Source organism: Vidua macroura, chromosome 10 (genome assembly GCF_024509145.1).
Source record: "Vidua macroura isolate BioBank_ID:100142 chromosome 10, ASM2450914v1, whole genome shotgun sequence".
NCBI classification, from domain to species: Eukaryota; Metazoa; Chordata; class Aves; order Passeriformes; family Viduidae; genus Vidua; species Vidua macroura.
Window position 1 is genome coordinate 16,054,987 of NC_071580.1, and position 19,435 is coordinate 16,074,421.

Sequence of the window (19,435 nt, forward strand, 5' to 3'; positions counted from 1 at the left end):
ATGCCATTCAGTCTGCAGACTGTCCATATGCAGAAGACAAATTTACCAAAACTCAAAGAAATTCCAGTACAACATCTGTACTCAGGAGTGATAACACACACAAAAATGGACCACAAGACTAACTTGAGCATTGAAATTCCTGTTTTCTAAGTGATAAGGAAGGCAGATAAAGTGGTCACTTGCCTTGAATACCGGGGTTTCCTGGTCTTCCAATCATGCCAGGGGGCCCAGGAATTCCTAACAGTCCCATTACACCTGGATCTCCCCTTGCACCTGTGGAGTTGAAGCAGTAGGAACATATTGGTTAGTATTAGCTCAGTTAAACAGAACATTACTTCAGAAAACTACACACATACCTGTCATTTCAGGGTTTAATTGCTTGTTTTCTTTTTCCATTCTGTAACTGTCCAAGCCAGTTTTCCTATCTTTAACCACAGAATCATGACTTATAACCCCCAAATTACCTAAATTAGCAGCTGCAACAGCTCCTACCAATGAATTAAACAACTAACAGTAAGGATAATGCATCTGAGATACCCACACAGGGATGAGAGATCAGTCATAAGATGTGTGGGAATGACATTCCTTTCAGGCTCAGGAGTCAAAGACAAGCTGGGAAATAACTCCCTCAAATGCCACCAGAAGTCTATGTTTGCATAACTGAGTCAAGCGCTACATGTTTATCAAAAGCTTTACAGATTCTCAATATAAAAAGGCACGTACCATTTCCTTCCCACAATGTAATGATTTGGTATTAAAGAAAAATCTTTGTTAGAAATAAGAAGCATTATATGACTGATTTGTTTTATTCTTCAAAACAAATTTTAACATATTTCTGAAAGAAAAAAACAAACCAGCCCTACAGAGACCACTTAGCTTACTTAAAGTTCGTTCTGGTTAGTGATAGAGCTTGATCTGACTGTCAGACTCTAGATCTGAGCTTATAAGAAAAAGAAGCTGGCATTACAAATTATTTGAAAAGGGATACAGAGTAAGAACTAAACACTTGGCACTTCCATTGTGGTGGGGGAGTTGCTTTGAATAATAACTATTTCATTACTGTATAAAAACTTACTGTATTATTTATACATTACTATATAAAAAACTACATAAAATGCTGTTCTCAGAAGACTATTATAGAAATACACTGTGTCAAGAGACACAGTGTATCAGAAGACCTTCAAGACATGCTCATCCTTTAAGGAAGAATGATTTATTAATTTTTCATAAAAATCTCAAAGATAAATGAAAGCTGTTGATGGAAAACTGTTTCAGCATCTTCAGTCTAGAAAAACATGACCTTTCTGCAAAGACTGAGTTGCTACATCAAAAATACTTGGGGAAACCTTACCTGGCAAACCAGAGATTCCTGGCCTTCCAGACTGTCCTTTGGGACCAGGTAACCCCATATTTCCCTGAAGACCTATTAATCCAGGTTCCCCAGGCTTTCCATAGATTCCTGGGACACTCAAACCAGGAGGACCTAGGTTTCCTTTTGAGCCTTGTAAACCTCTTCCTCCTAAGAAAAGTGCAGGACAGTGAGGTATGATAGATCTGTCTGAAAAACAAACCTTCATCTCTATCTTTACATCATAAGCATGACACTCTTCTTGAATTCTGCCTGTTTGAGGCTAAACATGAGATCTGTAAGGCAACAAATACGTTCAGAAGATCTTATGAGGGTTGTAGGTTGGGATTTTTGAAAAGAAGAAAAAAAAGTGAGAGTAGACAAATCTGTTCTTTCCCAGAAAAAGAAAAACTCAAACATGAAAACCCCACCAATTTTGCATTCTTTCTTTATAATTTTTTTAAACCTTTTTGAGATCATATATAGGAGAAGGAATGTGCTGTATATCTGAGTGTGTTTTTTTGAAAGGTAAATCATATGCAGTACTGGCAGGTACTTTTGGCATGGTAGATTCTTTTTCTACCTAGCTGAGCTTTTACTTTCATTTATTTCTTTACCAATCCCATTTAACCACAGAATCTAAGTTCAGTCTCACAGGGGAGATATGTCTCAAATATCTATCCCTTTTCCTGTGGAATTTGTGTCAGTTTGTGATTATTCTTTTTACTGCCCAATGGAATCTGAATCTTAATCCATCTTCATCAGTGCATGTGCTTCCTCCCATCTACAGAAAGAGCATCTTTTAAATGGACTCCTATTTTCTTGCACAGTGTTCCATAACCAATATCCAGAAACAATTTCAGCTCCCTCGGGCCATTGGAAGGCAGAAACAAAACCCAGAGTCACCCAGTCAAATGGCATTTTTGGGTCAGAAAGTCCTACCTGGTGGGCCTGTAGCTCCCTGGCCACCTGGCAAACCTGGCAGGCCAATAAGACATTCAGCAGGTTTCCCTGGAATACCTGGGTCTCCAGGAACTCCAGGTGAGCCACGATCTCCTAAAAGACATGAGAGCGGATTCACAGCCAAAGGCTTTCAGTGAACCTTGTTTGACTTGATTTTCTTTAGAATAACATGCTGTGCTCCCTGAGCTTCTCTGGCAGCATTACCTCTTAGGCCATCATCACCATCATGCCCAGGATGCCCTGGTAGGCCTGGGAGTCCTGGAAGTCCACCTTCACCTTTTGAGCCAGGACTGCCATGACCTCCTGGTAAACCCATTCTTCCTGGCTCTCCAGGAATAACCATGCCTGGCTCACCCTGCAACACAGAGAGAAATGTAAACAATCCTAGAGAAATGTAAACAATCCTTTCTGCTTTGCAAATCTGCCAAAATATTTTCTCCACTGGAGTAATAATGACCTTATTTTATTGGGGTAATTATCTTTATTCCCTTTGCATCTTTCACACTATAATTTCTAATGGCTTCAATTCAGCAGACCACTGGATGTTCCTTGTTAGCTAGCTGAGTAATTAATCTAGACAGATTTTAAACTTTGTCTCCTAGCCCTAAGAAGTTGCAAGACACTTCCCTCCATTTGGTCTTTACTGCATTGAGATGCCTTCTGTAGCTGTGAAAACCTTTGAACATCTATCTAAAAGTGGGGGTGAAGTTTGTGCAAATGTAACTTTTCCGTTATTTTTATATCATAGTCATATATTTAAATAAAATTTTTTATCTAAATGATCAAGGTCAGCACCCAGATATGCCTCAGGATACTCAGTCAGTTATTGGGGTTTTTTTTAATCATTCTTCTGAACATTGTTGTCCATGAAGAACATTTTTATCACAAATGTCCCAAGTGCATTCTCTGACTGGAAAGTTTGAATTAGTAGGTTTTTAGCTGACTGACTAAAACAAACAAAACAACTGCTAGTTATTTTGAGTACCAGCAAATCCTTATGTTCATAAAGCAGGTCAGTAGACCTGAGCTTATGCTAGTCACTAATGATATACTTGGATCACAGAGGCCACTTCATATCCAGATGTTCTGTGGCATCAAGTACAGATTAAAAAAAAAATTCACAACCTCAGCTGCCTTCCTTTGTCATGTCAAAAAACACACAAAAGAATGACATACAGGCACAAACAGACAAAGAAATGCCACATGCTCAAATAATGTAGCTGTTAATATTTTGTTCAAAAATTGAATCCTAATTACAGAGTAGTCAAGAATCAGTAGATTAGCTTCTGCTAATCAGCAAGAGTGGCTGCAGTATTACCTCCAACCTTCTTTTTTCATGCTTCAATTCAACAGAGCACTTGCTTAAAAGAAATACATACTTACTTGTCAATGACCTCCATCAAATATATGCTTAATTGGATTTTTGAACAGGCATCTTTTCAGCAGCTGTGGCCTTAGCTGTAGGCAATGCCATATCCTCACTGTGGTCTGAAAGCTGAAGTAGGAAAACATCCCAAACACTTGGAATTCTGAAATCTTGTATTTGGATCTAAAATTTTGGCTTGAGCCCCTTTTTATAGAAATAATTTAATTTCATAGTTTGTGCATAACTAGTCAAGAAATGAAGGAATTCCTATATCCCTTACAATTTCTAATTTATTTGCTCAGTATAAAATTGAATGAATGGGACCTATGGAAAAGCTTGTGCTGTATTTCTAACCAAACCTTTTGTCCTGGTTGTCCTAGGTTTCCAGCTCGGCCTGGATCTCCAATCTTTCCTTCACAACCTGGTGGCCCTCTGCCTCCTGCAAGTCCTTTATCTCCTGCAAAAGGAATTAAATAGCAGTGCAGATGCTTTGTTTTACAAAAGGGTACTTGCATGTGTGCAGTTATGAGCCTCTGACACTAATGCAGCTTACGTGAGCTGAAGGGAGGGTCTTGATTTCAGAGCTAATGTGACACACAGCATCTTGCTCCTTACATATTCACTCAAAATTGACTGTAACATTGCTCGTTAATTAATTGACTTGAAGCAAGTCACCATTCTTTTTTAAGTGAAGCCATTCTGATGTCAGTTCCCTACTGTTCTCTTTAGCAAGCAGCTTGGTACAAGTTTCAGTATCTGAGTTTTTTTTGTTAACTCCTGTCCTTACAGGATTATGAGAATTTCCTAGTATTTCTAGGGTTCAAGGGGAATTATAACTTTGCATGAGGAATGGCTAAATTTACAGTATTGAAAATACTTTATATTATTTGCATATTAGAGCAGGTATTGCATTGTACATAACCAAAACTGTTTAAAAATAAAGTACCGACATTTATACAGCTCTGTCTGTGTAACACGTATCCAGGTAAAGAGAATCCATCTGAATTAAGTACAGCACTCAGATGAGATAGCTGCACCTGCCTGGGCAGTATTCCAGCAAACATCAATGTCTTTAAAAATATTTCCCTACTGTCAGCTTTGAGACTTCATACTCTGAAATACCTCAAAATATTCAAGATAGCAATTTCTATTGCAATTTTGAGGTAGTAAATTACAAGACTGCTAAAACCCCTTATATGTTTGCTCATTGATTTTCTTTTTTTAACTTGCTAATTATTTTAAGGTGTACTTAAATTTTCTTTTTGGTTTTGCTTTTTTTAAGATCAAAAAGAGTATTTTACCTTTTGGACCTGGGTTCCCAGGAAACCCAAGCCCTGGAAAGCCTGTGTCACCTGTTGGTCCTGAATGTCCTGGATCACCTGGCTGACCTCTTGCTCCAACCCTACCTGCCCAAAGAAAATAAACAAACTGAATTATCTTACCACATCATATCAACTTGTAAGATTATGTGTGTTATAGTTTATCTTTATTAATAAGGACACAACTGCAGATTATATTAGAATTTAGACACTATTCCTCCACTGCAGGTTTTCACAGTTAAAGTGCTAATTGCATTCACAGTGTCAAAGCATTTATGAGTCTGTGAGTTAAGTTTTTATGCAATCTGGCCAAATTCCAGACTCCTAGAAAGAGCTACATGTAGACATGAATCTTCCACTTCTTGAAAAGTTCCAAACACACTTATAGGGGTGAGACTTGAAACGGAAGCAACTATAAAAACATACCATAAAACTGTAAAAAAACTTCCTGTGCTGTTCAGGACAGTTTTAAGGACTATTGTTCTACAACACCCAAGCAAAGATGCCTTACAGTTAACCAATCTCTGATTTTGACTGTTTTACTGATTTAGTGCTGTACTTACCAGGCACTCCTGGGGGTCCAGGTAAACCACGTGGTCCCTGAGGTCCTGGCAATGCAGGTAATGGAGTTGCCCTACTGGTCTCTCCTTTCAGACCTTCAGAAAATACATTATAAAATATTACAAAGGCATATAGTTTGTCAATCTCAAGCATTTAAAAATATGAGTGATCAATCTACTTGGCTAAAAATGCAGTCTTCTACAGTTGCCATATTTCTGAAAGTTGAAAAGATTTTGAAAAGCCTTCACATCCTGGCTTCATTAAGTAAAACCATTTTATTGACACCTGCAGTCTTCCTCTCAGCCTTCCTGCAGTCTAGGGGAGATGCAGAAAAAGCAGCACAAAGTCACCAGGAAAATGATGCAACTGAGAAGTGCTTAAATCTTCAACTCTAAAGCTCAATGGGCATTATCTTTAAGCAGGCTTCTTTATATCTGCCACTCAGCTGAGTTCTTCCACTAGTATGTTTCCAGCACTCAAAAATTGTTATGCCCTTTACATTTAACCCACTGACTTAGATTACACTAATGGTGATGACTGGCTGAGTATTTGAATAGTTTTTGTTTCCACAGAGAGGTCAGTCAAGCACTAGAACACACTGCCCAGAGATAATGTGCTGTCTCTGTTCTTGGAGGTTTTCAAGGACCAACTGGATAATGATGCCTTGAGTAAACTGGTCTGATCTCATAGCTGTCCCTGTGCTGACATGAAGTTCAGACTGTACAGATTCCCCTCCAACCTCAATTATCTTATCACCCTAAGACTTTTGCTACTCTCTTCAGAGGTACCAAAGTTGGGACAATGCTCTGGAAGTCCCATGGCAAGGAGAAGTTTCCCATGTTTCATAAATTATGGCTTTGATTTCAATCTATCTCAGCAATTTTAATGAAGTACTCCTTAACATAGGTAAAACACAATAAAATAGGGAAGTTCCAAACCAGCTTCTCCAGGTAATCCAGGTGGTCCAGGTATTCCTTTAGAGCCTTTAAAACCTCTTACTCCTTGTGGTCCATAACCTGGCAGTCCAGGAAGCCCCATTTCTCCAGGAAGCCCAAGTCTACCAGGCAATCCAGGTAGTCCTCTATCTCCTTTTGATCCAGCCAATCCCTAATGATTACACATGCATACCGAGAATTACTTGCTTTCCACACCAGCTTTCTTAACAAAATTCCCATTTCTCTATAATCTTGTATTAATTTAGTAACAGAGTAACTCTGATAATTTAAGAAAAAAATTTTCCTATGTGATTAAATGAATATAAATTTGAATATCAATGGTTATAAAGAGAGGGCTATTAAGAGGGAAATACTACAAAGAAATATAATTGCCTATCACTGTGTTGTTGTATTGTACACTTCTCTTCTGTTTTAAAACACATTTAGCAAAAAAAACAAACACACATCAGCCCTGACTCTCCTTGAATTCTGTTTCACATTTATAGACATTTATATCTGAATCATGTTAACAGTTTCTCAGCCAACATAAGACAACAACAATAGTTAGTTTTTGTTTCTGCTGAGCTCTGCCCTAACAATTCTAGTTTATGGTCAGTTCTCTAAAGATTAACCCATAAAGACTGAACAGGAAGTATTTGAATTATTAAGCATTATAAGTAGTCGGGAAAATGCTTTCTAAAAAGATTTTATCCATCATAGAAATCCAACAAAATGCTCCAGTATCCACATCTAAACTAACAGCTCACTAGACTACTGAGGTTTTTCAGCAATGTGTACCTATACTGGCCTCATCTCTCTCTGGTATTACATCAGAATATTTCCTCTCCTTCTTTCATGCATATTGGTTGTTACAGTTGAGGACAGTACCCTCAGTCAGGTAGGGGATATTCAGCTGAAATATCTGCGTAGATTAAACAGAGTGTTGTACAAGATAAAACACTGACTTAGGTTTCCATGACTTCCATATTAATTGCAAAAAGTGCATACCCACCTCTTCACCTTTAGAACCTTTGGATCCTTTAGAGCCAGGTCTTCCCAGCAATCCACTTGAACCTCTTCTTCCTTTTTCTCCCCTGGCTCCTGGATCTCCTTGCTCACCTTTTGGCCCTTCTGGATGTACATATCTTGGCTCACCTTTTGATCCTTTATGTCCTTGATCTCCTCTTAAACCTGGAGGTCCCTAGAATAGAGTTATCAAAAGAATTTCAGTGCTAGATGTATGTAATTTGTTTTCAAGTTTTCTTTTGTTTAGAATTAAATACCTCAGAGTATTAAATACCTCTCCCTATTCTCATTTTTATTCTCTGTAATAGCACACTTCAATGAATAGGGTTTTGGGGTTTTTTTTGTATTTTCTTTTTCTTCTGCTTTTATTTCTTTTGACAAGGCTACCATTTCATTTCTGCTATTACAAGCAGGAATAATATAACAATTTAATGAGTAAGACCATGGCACAAAAAGATGGACTTTTAGACCTAGTTAGAGATTTCTCCTCCACATTGGAATATTTCCCCAGGGACACTCTAAGTGCCATAGCTAGCTCTGTTCATAGTTAAGTTCCCTCTCCCTTCTCTCCCCCACAGGTTACAAAGCAGGTACACTATCCCAGCTGAAAGCACACTGGGCTCTAGTGATCTTGGGCTCATGAACTCTTAGGGGGCTCCTGGAAGCCTGTTAGCAGACTCATTCTGCATCTGTACAGCAACCACCACAACAAATACTTGTGCATGATTTTTTATTTGACTGCACAGGCTGTACTTTCCCATAAATAATTACTACTACAGGCACAAGTTAGCACAACCAAATGACATGTGTGTGGCAGCAAGTGGCAGACTTCCCTCTTCATAACATTTCCCTGGAGGGAGTGTCCTTTGCACCCCTGAAGAGGGTAGGATGAGAAGCAAGTTTCTCTGCACAGCTGGGGCTTTAGCAACTCCTGAGTATGTTGGAAACAAGAGAAGTAAGAAGTCTGACAAAGATCACAGCACACAAAAATCCATATATGCTTTACAGCCACTGCCATGATTATTGAATTATATAAAGGAATAGAAGGTAACTCTAGACTACTCATACCAGCCAGAACAAGCAGCCTCAGCACCATGAAATGCAGCACAGGTTAATCACACAGGTATTTATTTACCTGCCTCTCTGCCTGGGCTAACTTGCTGCACTGAGCAACCAGGCTGATGTAAAGCTGTGTGAGCAATTCATCACATTCTCTGCCTTGTCTCCCATGCTGACACATTCATTACTACAGGAAAAAACCTGTTGGGATCACCCAGTATGATGCTGCACGTAATACTAGCCATGAGGTTTCTCTGAAATAATTCTTGTGGGATCTGAATGTTAATCTGAAAAACCAGTCTTACTTGAGCCCCTGGAAGCCCTGGTGTTCCTGGAGAACCTGGAGAACCTTTTGGACCTGTTGTTCCTTCTCTACCTGCAAAAGAAACATATATATTTTGCAAAAAAAAAATGAAAACAAGGACATAGATTTTGACAGGCTCCAATAATCGCACCCAGTATTCAATGTTTCAATTGTTACAGTGACTACTCATCATAGACTGAGCTAAAGCCTATCATATCTCTGAGTTCCAGTCTTTTAGGGCTTGTGCTCATATCAGCAGAGGGAGCTGTCCCAGGCTCTCACACTCATCACCACCTCAGGGCTAGTTCAAGGACTGCAGGCTGCAGACATCCCCACACTTAATTCTCATGCTAAAACCAAAATAACTTGCACTCCTACTATCCTGTTAGGAACAAGAAAATTTACCAGGCATGCCATCCTGACCACGAGGCCCAGGAGAACCAGGAAGACCAGGCATTCCCGGAATGTAGCTACAATCAGTACACACACGAGCATCATCACCTAGAATGAAAATAAATCATTAGTTGGTCCACAGCAAGTAATTTTCAAGCTTAACTAATGTGTTACTTATTTTGTTGTAGCTAACACTTTTTGGCCAAGAGGGGTAAATCATGGCTTTAATGTTGTTGGAAGATCACTTCTAACGCAGTACTAAATTACCTGTGGTCAGAAAGTCAATCACAACTGACTGCAATTAATTGAAAGGACAGAAACATTTGGTTTAAACTTCTTGATTTTTTCAAGTCAAGTTTTAGCAAACAATTTGGATACAGTCACTTTACTAAGCCAGATTCTAAGCGTACGTAAGGGACAATACATTTCCAAGTAATAGAGTTCTACAACATTCAGGGTCATTCTAATGACAAGCAAAGGGCAAAGAGATTCAGCAGCTCCTGTGGGTGGAAGTTGCAGCTTCTTTCAGAGATGAACTGTCAGCAAGAACATAACAGAGTACAAAGCCCTACCAATCTGTAGTAACTGCTTGTTCCAGTGAAGACCTACACCCTGCCACAGTTCTGTACAACTGGTGTGCAGCACTGGCACATCACCACTCTTTCAGTTGATGTAAGGGGAGGAAGACATCTCACTATCCCTAATGAATGTTCTTAAAACTCTGAACTCAGCAAATTATTTAAAAGTTAAATTAAATTTTTAAAAAAACTAATGAGGATCCATGAAGATTACTAGATTGTACCATCTACTTCTGAATGACAGTTATCTGAAACTGACCTCTCATGCCAGTATCTCCTGGAGGTCCTGGAGGTCCTGTACAGCCTGGCTCTCCAGGAAGTCCTGGCAGGCCAGTTCCAAATGTTACTCTACCTGTTAATGAAATTAACATGGCACCATTACATGACAGATTATTCAGACAATTCTCTACTTGCTAAGGGAGAAAAAAGTTGCAGGGATGAGCTGGAAACAGTATTCTGATCCTTATGGGTCCCTTCCAACTTGGGATATTCAACAATTCATTTAAAAGAGAGCTACCTGGAAAAATCCAAAACACCTGCAACTAGAAGTACCTGGTTCTCCTGGAGGACCTGGCAATCCAACAGAACCAGGCCTGCCAGTAATACCAGGCAGTCCTGGAGGGCCTACTATACACAAGCCAGTTTGTCCTTTCTCTCCTTTTGTTCCTTTCGGCCCAGGAAATCCTGGGGGACCTCTCAGACCAGGTCTTGACACACCTAATCAAAGGGGAAAAATACAAAAACAGAGTTAAAGAAGAAATGGCATCTCAAAGCTAAGTACTCAATAAGATGAGTGACAGACAAACACACCAAGTTCATCCCACAAATCTTTTTCTATCTTGAAATATACTAATCAAAGTGAGAATCTACAGACATTTAAAAATTATTTTTAACCTAAGTACTTGACCCATTAAAGCTCTTGGGTGATAATTTTTTAGCACTTAGAGATATTTTTAAAGTCATCTGAAACTAATATTTGACAAAGCTGATTCAGTGTAAGAGACAGGAAGAACATTGTATTTTATTATTGCAAATACCTGGTCTACCAGCAGCTCCAGGAGGACCCTGTGGCCCTGCAAAAGTGAGATATTAAAAACTTGAGTTAAACCACTCTATACTCTACGAAATCACTGTTCAATAGCAGCGAATACAAACTTTGATCTTCTGCATTTTAAGCTTAAAATTTAAAATAAGAATTTGGTTTTTCCTGAGTAGGCATCTACCACTCTAAGCAACTATTGCATATTGGCAATTATTTTTAAGGGTAAATAATGCTATAAATCAAAGTCTCAGGATACATTTCAAGTCAGCAATTAGATGTGAGTCTAGGAAATATTCTTGTAAAGGCAGAAGTTTGCTGAAAATGTAGTCTACAATAAGCCCTTTGAGGGGACTGTTCTTACTACAGGATTGTAATTTTGATATCCCACTCACCAGGCATGCCACGTTGACCTTTTGGTCCTGGAGGCCCAGGGGGTCCTTCATCCCCTTTTTCACCAACCACATAATCATAATACTCCGTCTCAAGAGAAAGGTGGTAAGAAAAGTAGTTGCAAGAATGAAGAGAAAAGCACAGTACCTCACACTGAACACTTGATTAAAGCAATGTTTTGATCTCATTCATAATTTTGGTGTTCTGACACCACAAGACCTTACTAATTACAAGCAACCAGAAATGAAATCAAAATTGTTATTAGCAGCAGTGTTTTTTGATTACTCTGTCAATATCACAAACACTTCAGCTTTTTACGAAGTTATTTCTTCTGAACAATTTAGGCAGAAGGTTTCCATTAGGTGCACATGGAGCCTTTAAGAAAGCCACTAGGGAGACAGCATGACTAGACAGGGAAACAGTACTCATACCAACTTGCTTTCATAAAAAGGGTTCTTTGCATTTTAAAATTAAGGCCCCCTTAAAAATTGATTCAAATATTAACTCCTGTGAATTTTTGTAACTGTTCTTTGACAGTCCAATCTCCTGCCAAAATTGCTGGATCCAGGTGAGGTCTAATCAGGCATAGATACTGTATGCAATTCCATATGAAAGATCTCATCTGTGTGAGAATCACAGCAATATCAGTATTTTGCAAAAGCTATGCCTGATTAGAGCATCACAGGATATCCATTACTGCCTCATGCAAACAATTTGGATTATTCTTATTATAATGGTTTAGAAAAATGATATATGAAGGTTATTATAATAGTTTAGAAAAATGATATATGAAGGTTATTTACACTTACTCGACCACAAGCTCCAGGTGGACCAGGGTTTCCTTTCATTCCCTTTATCAGAGATAGGTTTGTTTATTAAAAACAATATATGGAATCACATTTATCCACTGTTACTTCAGTACATTGCTCAAAACTTAAAAAAAAAAAAACAACTATTCCTGACTAGTCCTTCACCACCCTGTGTCTGTTCTTTACACAACTATTCAGCTGCATACACCAAGACCTACAGGAACTCATCAGCAGACATATGATTTGTTACAGCTGATCCCTTCCCTATTCCATGATACCCTTACTTATCTTTTAGGCCAAGTGAAACATATTATATACACAGTGATAAATAAAATTATAAAGTAACCTCCAAACATACCTTAACCTTATCCTCAAAAGCAATAACAAAACTGTTGGACAATACCTTAGCTCCTTGCCTTCCTGTCAGTCCTGGCTTGCCCTGGGCACCCTTTTGTCCCTGCAGGTGACAGTACACAGTTTTATAAGGATTATAACCTTATAATTTTATAATCTTTTAGCACTGACAACAGTAAGATCTAAAATGTAAAGCTTTAATATTCCATAGTGATGGGAAAGTGAATGCAACTTGCTCAGGAGAAGAAACTGCAAAGACCCAGTTTGAGGTACAGCTCCATGATTGTAGGAAAAGCTGCAAGTGCTCCATTCAAACCTGCATTTATTACAGCACACTCTAACACTCCCAAGGGAAAGCTGCTCTGCATGGCACGAGTGTAGGAGTTTCTAATCTGTTCTCCCTCTGCAAATTATTTCTGAAGGGGAGAAAATGTACACAATGCAAGAGACTTGCATTCATTACCCTCCCTTAGAACTCAGTCTGCGGGATGGTGCTGATCTCATGAGGTGTCAGCAGCACCAGGAGGGAAAACAGTGCAGACTAAGGCTTTCTGTAAGTGAATGCAGGCAAGAGAGAGGGACTTCTTCTAGACTCATGCAGTTGAATGTACTGCTAGTGAGTAAAGCTGAAATGGGAACAGAGCAATGGCACGTCTTTGTCATGACAGAAAATTTTCTTTCTGTTAGAGGCAGTAGAGCTTTGTGGTCTGTCATTCAGTGTTCTTCATCAGACTGAAATGTGTTCAGACTGCCTGTGAAGGTCATTTTAGCATGACAAAGATGATGTTATAGTAAGATACATGTGCAATGGACTATTCTGGCAGTAAGAATTTTGGTAAGATATTTATAAGGTCACTGCAACTCTAATGATGTTGTGAAAGTAGAGCTGAAGTAAAAAGAACTGATACTTAACCAATTGAATACAGTATTTCAAACACATTTGAACAACTCCAACTTTTAAATTAGTACACAAATTATACTATTTTCCTTCTAAAGTGGCATATTTTAAGAAAATGTTGACAAAATTGGTCTAATAGCTATCAGTCATCTTGTTCCAGGCCAAGACAGCCACGACCCTGACAATAACTTGTCTTCATAAAACAATGTCTTTGATCCTAGTGATTAAAAATATTAACTTCTTGATTATTAAAGGGAAGGCATAACTCTTTTGCAAAAATTTCAATGTGATTAACCAGAACAAACTCCGTAGAATTAATTTTGCTTAACTTTGAGTGTGTCTCAAACTCATTAGACAGTCAGCAGCAAGCAACAGGTCTTTTTAATTGGCATAGAAACAATGACACCTATGAACTGAGCCTCTTTCTCCTGCACATAAATCTGTGAGGACATGGTATGTTCCAAGGCCAGCTGCATGAAGGAAATGTTTCAGTGTATGCAAATCAACATTTCGAAACCCATTCCACAGTCAGAGAAAAGCTGTGACAGGAAGACAGAATTGTCATAAACAGATGACTATGACTTAGAAAACATTTAGAAGGTTTCCTTCATTACCGGTAAGCCAGGTGGACCTGGGGCACCTTCTTTTCCAGGCTTCCCCTAACAAAGGAAAAATGTAAAATAAAATAAACAATTTAAAGTGAGGCTACTGCATTCAAAGAGCATAGCAACTTGATGCTGTGCACATAACTGTAAACTGTGTAAACTGTAAAAAGCCATTAAGATTATTTTAAAGTATTTATTGATCATAACTAAAGTTCATAAAACTCTACAAAACATGTAGTAAGATATTCCACTGACATTGCTTCTCCTGTGGAGGATCATTTGTGCCAGACTCCAGCAGTACAAAGTACCAGGCAAGTGCAGAAAGCTTGGTGAAAAAATCAGGTTCTTGCAGAAACAAGACAAATAAAACAATACAGCAGCAAGCAGCCCTTCCCATGGTGAGCTTGGAAGGACACTGAAGGAAAACTCTCTGAACCCCATTTCCTGTGTGGGACAACTTGAGGAGAAATTACTTAATGAAAAGGAATAGGGAGTGCACTTCAAAGGTATCAAAGCAGGGCAATAGATGGAAAAGTGAAAACAGAAGGAGGCAGCATGCCAGAGGTATCTGCTGGGGTCCTGCATCTTGTGTGGCAACAAGAAACAACTGTTTGAGGAATTCATAACAAAATAAGGAGACAAAGGGAAGGGAGGAAAAAATACTGCAAGGCAGGACAAGGCTTTTGCAAGCAGAAGAATGTGAAAGAAACACAGAAGATGGAGGATTAATAACACACATCGGATAGCAAGAATTTCTAGAACTTTACACTAGCAACTCAAATTGAAATTTTCATTATGTATAGGAATAATAAAAATAAAAATCAAGTTTCTCTCTAACACCATCATTGTTATAGCACAATACAACTGAGAAAGAACAATCCTCAGGTATTACCAGGGTCTTGCCTTGCTGTATTTCCTTGTGGAAGAAAATGTATTGCAATCACAAGAAGTATGAGAAAAGTTTCAAAAATATATACATTTGGACTGAATGAAATATTTAATTTGAAAATTAGTTTTCTTAGTATTGCTTTCATAATGTATTCGAAATCTATATTCAGAAAATGTCACAAAACATTTTGATTTTTTTACTATTTTAGGGTTCTCCCCGATTATATATCATTAAGTTTTTATGAATTAGTAGTTTTCGTTACTAAGACCCTGCATCTGTCATTGACTAGTTTTTATCTGAAAGTTTGAAAGGCATTTGAGTGAAGGTAATAGCTTTCCTTTAATTATCTTCCAAAAAAAGATACAATCAGGTAAATTGTATTTAATATGCATGGGGTTTTTGATAAATATTTTTTCATATACTGTGCTGTTAAGGAAACTTTCTTCTTATCTCCACACAGCTGCTGCTGGAACATACTAATTTAAGTCTGCTGCCTTAAGCAAACATGGTGTTTTCTACTTATGTCGGAGTCCAGAACTCTCCCACATACTTATACTGTTGCACTACAAAGCCAGTATATGTCTAGCAGAGCATTTTTTTAGTAAGTTTCAACAGCAGAACCTTTAGAGGAAAAAAAAAAAATAGAAGCATACTCACAATTAACTGACCTTCACTCCAAGTAATCATGTAAGTCACTTGACTTCCAGCTCTTGTCTAGTTTACTGCAGGAAAGAGCTTTTGAATCTCAGCAAATTTGCTCTGAGTAGCAGCGAGACAAAAACTGGACAGCAACACTAGTTCAAAACTGTTTTTCAGAAAGGACTAACACATATGTATTCAACTGTTTGCACACACCTGTGCTCCTGGTTCTCCTCGGTCACCCTTTTCACTTAGAGAATCACCAACTGGCCCCTGGAACAAAATTACACTGATGATACTCATGTTTTGAAACTCACATTTTCTAAGTTAAATATATATTTTATAATTTTTTATCTTTAAAAAATACAGGTGGAATGCTATTAATAGGTATTTTATTCTATTCATTAGTTCTTTTCTTGTCATTAAAGGCTGAAGTAATTAGTATAAATACTGGACTGTAAAGAGTAGCATTTACTAGGTGATGCTGCCTGAACATCTGGATTTAAGGGATTTACTTCTGGTTACTTACTGCAAACCCCATTGGCCCTGGGGGTCCTCTTGATCCTTTTTCTCCTTTTTCTCCTTTCAAGTCCTATTACATAGAAAAGAAGAACTTACTGCAGTGTCTTGGATTTTTCTATGCTTACCATTTCAGACTGGTTCTACAAATAGGAAATACTGTCACCAGCAAGATTCTTCCAGTAGAGATGGTTCTACTCAAATGATTAAGAAGCAGAAACTTTGTATCAGTGCTCCTGCCTAAGTCTGATGTTTGAAAAAGAAACTGTTCCTGCACATTTCAGAATAAAGCTAGGTCAAAACAACCTACCTGTGATTGCATGCAAAAGAACTGCAGTGAATATCCCCACAAATGGCAACAAGAAACAAGAAAAAAGCCCAGATAAACCTTAGTTGCTTCACTGGAGCTAGAGTTACTTCCAAACATAATTGCAGCGGCTACCTACAGCACCCTTGTCTCTGTGGGTGCAAGATTAGACTATGCTACATTGTAGCACCACTGGGCCACGTCCTAAAGTCACTGCAAAGCCAAATTTCCTTGTCTAATTATTACCTGATTAGACTAATGTGCCAAAGTATTTATGGAAGGAGTTTTGAGAGGTTTCTAAATCATATTGCTCAATGTTGCTGAAAAATTGTCATTATCTCAAGATAAACCATCACAGTTGAGATTGGAAAGTGCTCCAGGTGCTCTGTATTTGATCTAAACAAGGAGAGCTGGAGTGCCTAAAAGCTGAACCGCTCTTCTGCAATCTTTCTCATCCTCAATTCAGTCTTGATTTAAAATTCACTTTTATTTCAGCACATAATGGAGAGGGACTTTGGATGACTCCACAGATTAGATGCAAGTTCCATAGGAAAAAGGGAATCAAGAACACGTTGCCCGGTTGATATGTAAATACTTTGAATTCTATCAGCTATTGATGTTTAATTCTATATAAGGATACAATGCAATAATTTTAATTCACAAAGCAATACTTAAAGCTGAATCTGACTATTTCCTTCCATATTTATTGTCTTTCCAACACTTTCCATGATTACTCGGGTTTCAGTAAAAATAATGAGAAAAACTACAAAATGTACATGAACATGTTGTAAGCTTTTGTGAAACTGGTAGCTCAGGCTGACATTCTCAGTGCCAAGGCCAACACAGCTGTGGCTTTGATAGCCATTCAGAACATCCATGTGGATTTGGTGAAGCAGAAGTTATTTACTCTTCATGTACTCAGAGATTCCCAGCAGGTGGGGTACTGGTAGGCAAGAAGCATTTCACTGGCATGTGCAGATGTGCACATGAGCACATAGGCTCAGCTGAGCTGGCTCCACACAGACACACTAAGAGAGCTTAGAATCTAATTAAACAAATCTGAGAAATGTTAGGATGGATAAAAAGAAATGCTCTCAGAGCAGTAAAGATGAAAACATACTCTCACAGCAGAACCTAGTCAGATGGCTTATCTGAAAGTGATGTTTAACAATTTCACTACCGTCATGTTGTCTGGTCCACTTAACGTCACAATAACAGTTCCTGGGGGCCCAGGGGGTCCAGTTAACCCGGTGTCACCCTTGAAAGAAAAAGAAGAATAGAGCAAATTACAAGCAGTGTGATTTTGTTATTTCAAATTACTACTACTATACTTTCAATACCATGAAAATTCTTCTGTCATTACACTCAGCCATTAATTCAGTTAACACTTCCCTTTGCTTGCCATTTAAATTCCAGGAAAAAAGACATATGGAAGATTTAACCTTCCCCTAGCTGATTAATATAAAAATGAATATGCTAATATCTGTTAAAGTTTCTAGAAGCAATTTAAAATTTTAATCCTATTTATTTGGTACAAAACTATTTTAAATCAAGCAAAAAATTCTCCTTGATTACAATCTTTATCTCTATTTAATTACATCAAGCAGTAAATTACATGAACTGTCTTTGGTGACATCCTCCAAACTGCAGTCTGGGTATTCCAGGGAGATTACAGAATCATGGTACAAACAGACATAACAAGCATTCATGTGTCCTTCACTGACAATATAAGTAGTGAAGTGCACTTTTTCATTAAGAAACTTTGAGACCTGGGAAAGGTCCCAGTGTGATCTTTCTTGTGGACCTCCACAAAAACAATATCCATAATTTTCAGTGATTTTAAGCCAGGAATGCTTTTGCATGACTTTGCAGCACAACAGAGGTGAATGTGTCACTCTTTCATAAAGAAGCAAGATGTTCTATGGTCACCTGAGCTACTCCTAATGAATAGCCAAGTTTATAGGCTTTTTTTTTTTCCCCAGGAAACTCCTTAGCACATTCCTGGTAGTGATTACAATGTTAAAACTGAATCTGTGCAAGTCAGCATAATTGTGAGATGCCCTAATCTCTTGCAAGGATATTCAGATTAACTGCAGTAGTCTTGCAACTGCAGGCTGGGTGCTGAGAGACGATATGGGCATTTGTAGTAATTCCTGGTTTAATGCCAATTACATGGGATACAAAGTAAGTACATGAAAGACAAGTTATCCAATTTTTATTCAAAACCTGGGGGTTTTGCTAGCATCACAAGGGCTGACACTGAAAATACATTGGACTGAAGTTATGAGACTACAAATGTTACATATTTACCACTGTTTATCTGCTTAGATAAGCATTTAAAGTATATATATTAATTTAATGCTATGTGTTAATTAATATTAATTACTGGCTTCTCTTCAGTGTCTAATCTTCTGTCTAGATGTTTATCTCATCAGCTCTTACGTGAAAATATTTTGACCTTAGAGAGCATTGCCATGTTTCCATTTTTCAACAAAAGACTCCCACATATCTACTGAAAATTTGCATTTTACAGTACTTACTTTCCCAAATATTTCACCATAGCAAATCAGAAAATGCAGAAAACAGAAACAAAACTTATAAAATGTTTAAAGCTTCCTATGCAGTTACCTTTCTTCCTTTGGCTCCTATTACTTTCAGTCCCATAAGACCCTGAAAAAAAAATCCCAAAATGTTATTTTTTTAAAATTTTACAAACACTTAAACATGGATTTATTCATATTACACATAACAAGTTTTCATTTTTTTACCAATCTGAGACTACCTTAGGTCCAGGAGGTCCTGGTTTCCCTGGCATGCCCTACAAAACAGGAAAAAAAAATCCTCAGCTAAAAAACTTACAATCTTGCTCTCTGATATAGGTGTTTTGAAGTACCCAACTTCCACAGAACTTATATCCCATTTTTACTCTTTCTTCCACATTTACAACTGCAAGCCATTGTAAGTGGGTGACAGATTGTTTACACAGTATAGTTACAAACATATGCATCTCTCAATGTTATGCATATTAGTATTTAAAGTGAATTAATAGATAGTTATTTGAAAATTAAAATTTATGCCTACACGGACAAGGGATGCTTTTGAAAATATAGAAATTATCATGCATAAAAATC

General features: G+C 37.9%; 1 protein-coding gene across 1 annotated transcript in view; it reads right to left on the reverse strand.

The window, feature by feature from the left end:
- Positions 1-19,435, reverse strand: part of COL4A3 (collagen type IV alpha 3 chain) — a 55,301-nt gene that overhangs the window by 15,841 nt on the left and 20,025 nt on the right. Inside the window, exons 11-33 of the mRNA XM_053986270.1 lie at positions 19,087-19,122; positions 18,933-18,974; positions 17,485-17,562; positions 16,008-16,070; positions 15,695-15,751; positions 13,960-14,004; positions 12,497-12,550; positions 12,094-12,135; positions 11,287-11,374; positions 10,890-10,925; positions 10,405-10,569; positions 10,112-10,204; positions 9,287-9,382; positions 8,883-8,953; positions 7,505-7,693; positions 6,496-6,664; positions 5,560-5,652; positions 4,979-5,083; positions 4,037-4,134; positions 2,516-2,666; positions 2,291-2,404; positions 1,352-1,519; positions 184-273 (exon numbers count right to left, since the gene is read on the reverse strand). Coding sequence (XP_053842245.1) covers positions 184-273; positions 1,352-1,519; positions 2,291-2,404; positions 2,516-2,666; positions 4,037-4,134; positions 4,979-5,083; positions 5,560-5,652; positions 6,496-6,664; positions 7,505-7,693; positions 8,883-8,953; positions 9,287-9,382; positions 10,112-10,204; positions 10,405-10,569; positions 10,890-10,925; positions 11,287-11,374; positions 12,094-12,135; positions 12,497-12,550; positions 13,960-14,004; positions 15,695-15,751; positions 16,008-16,070; positions 17,485-17,562; positions 18,933-18,974; positions 19,087-19,122 — 2,143 coding nt within the window. The remainder of the gene's footprint in view (positions 1-183; positions 274-1,351; positions 1,520-2,290; positions 2,405-2,515; positions 2,667-4,036; positions 4,135-4,978; positions 5,084-5,559; positions 5,653-6,495; positions 6,665-7,504; positions 7,694-8,882; positions 8,954-9,286; positions 9,383-10,111; positions 10,205-10,404; positions 10,570-10,889; positions 10,926-11,286; positions 11,375-12,093; positions 12,136-12,496; positions 12,551-13,959; positions 14,005-15,694; positions 15,752-16,007; positions 16,071-17,484; positions 17,563-18,932; positions 18,975-19,086; positions 19,123-19,435) is intronic.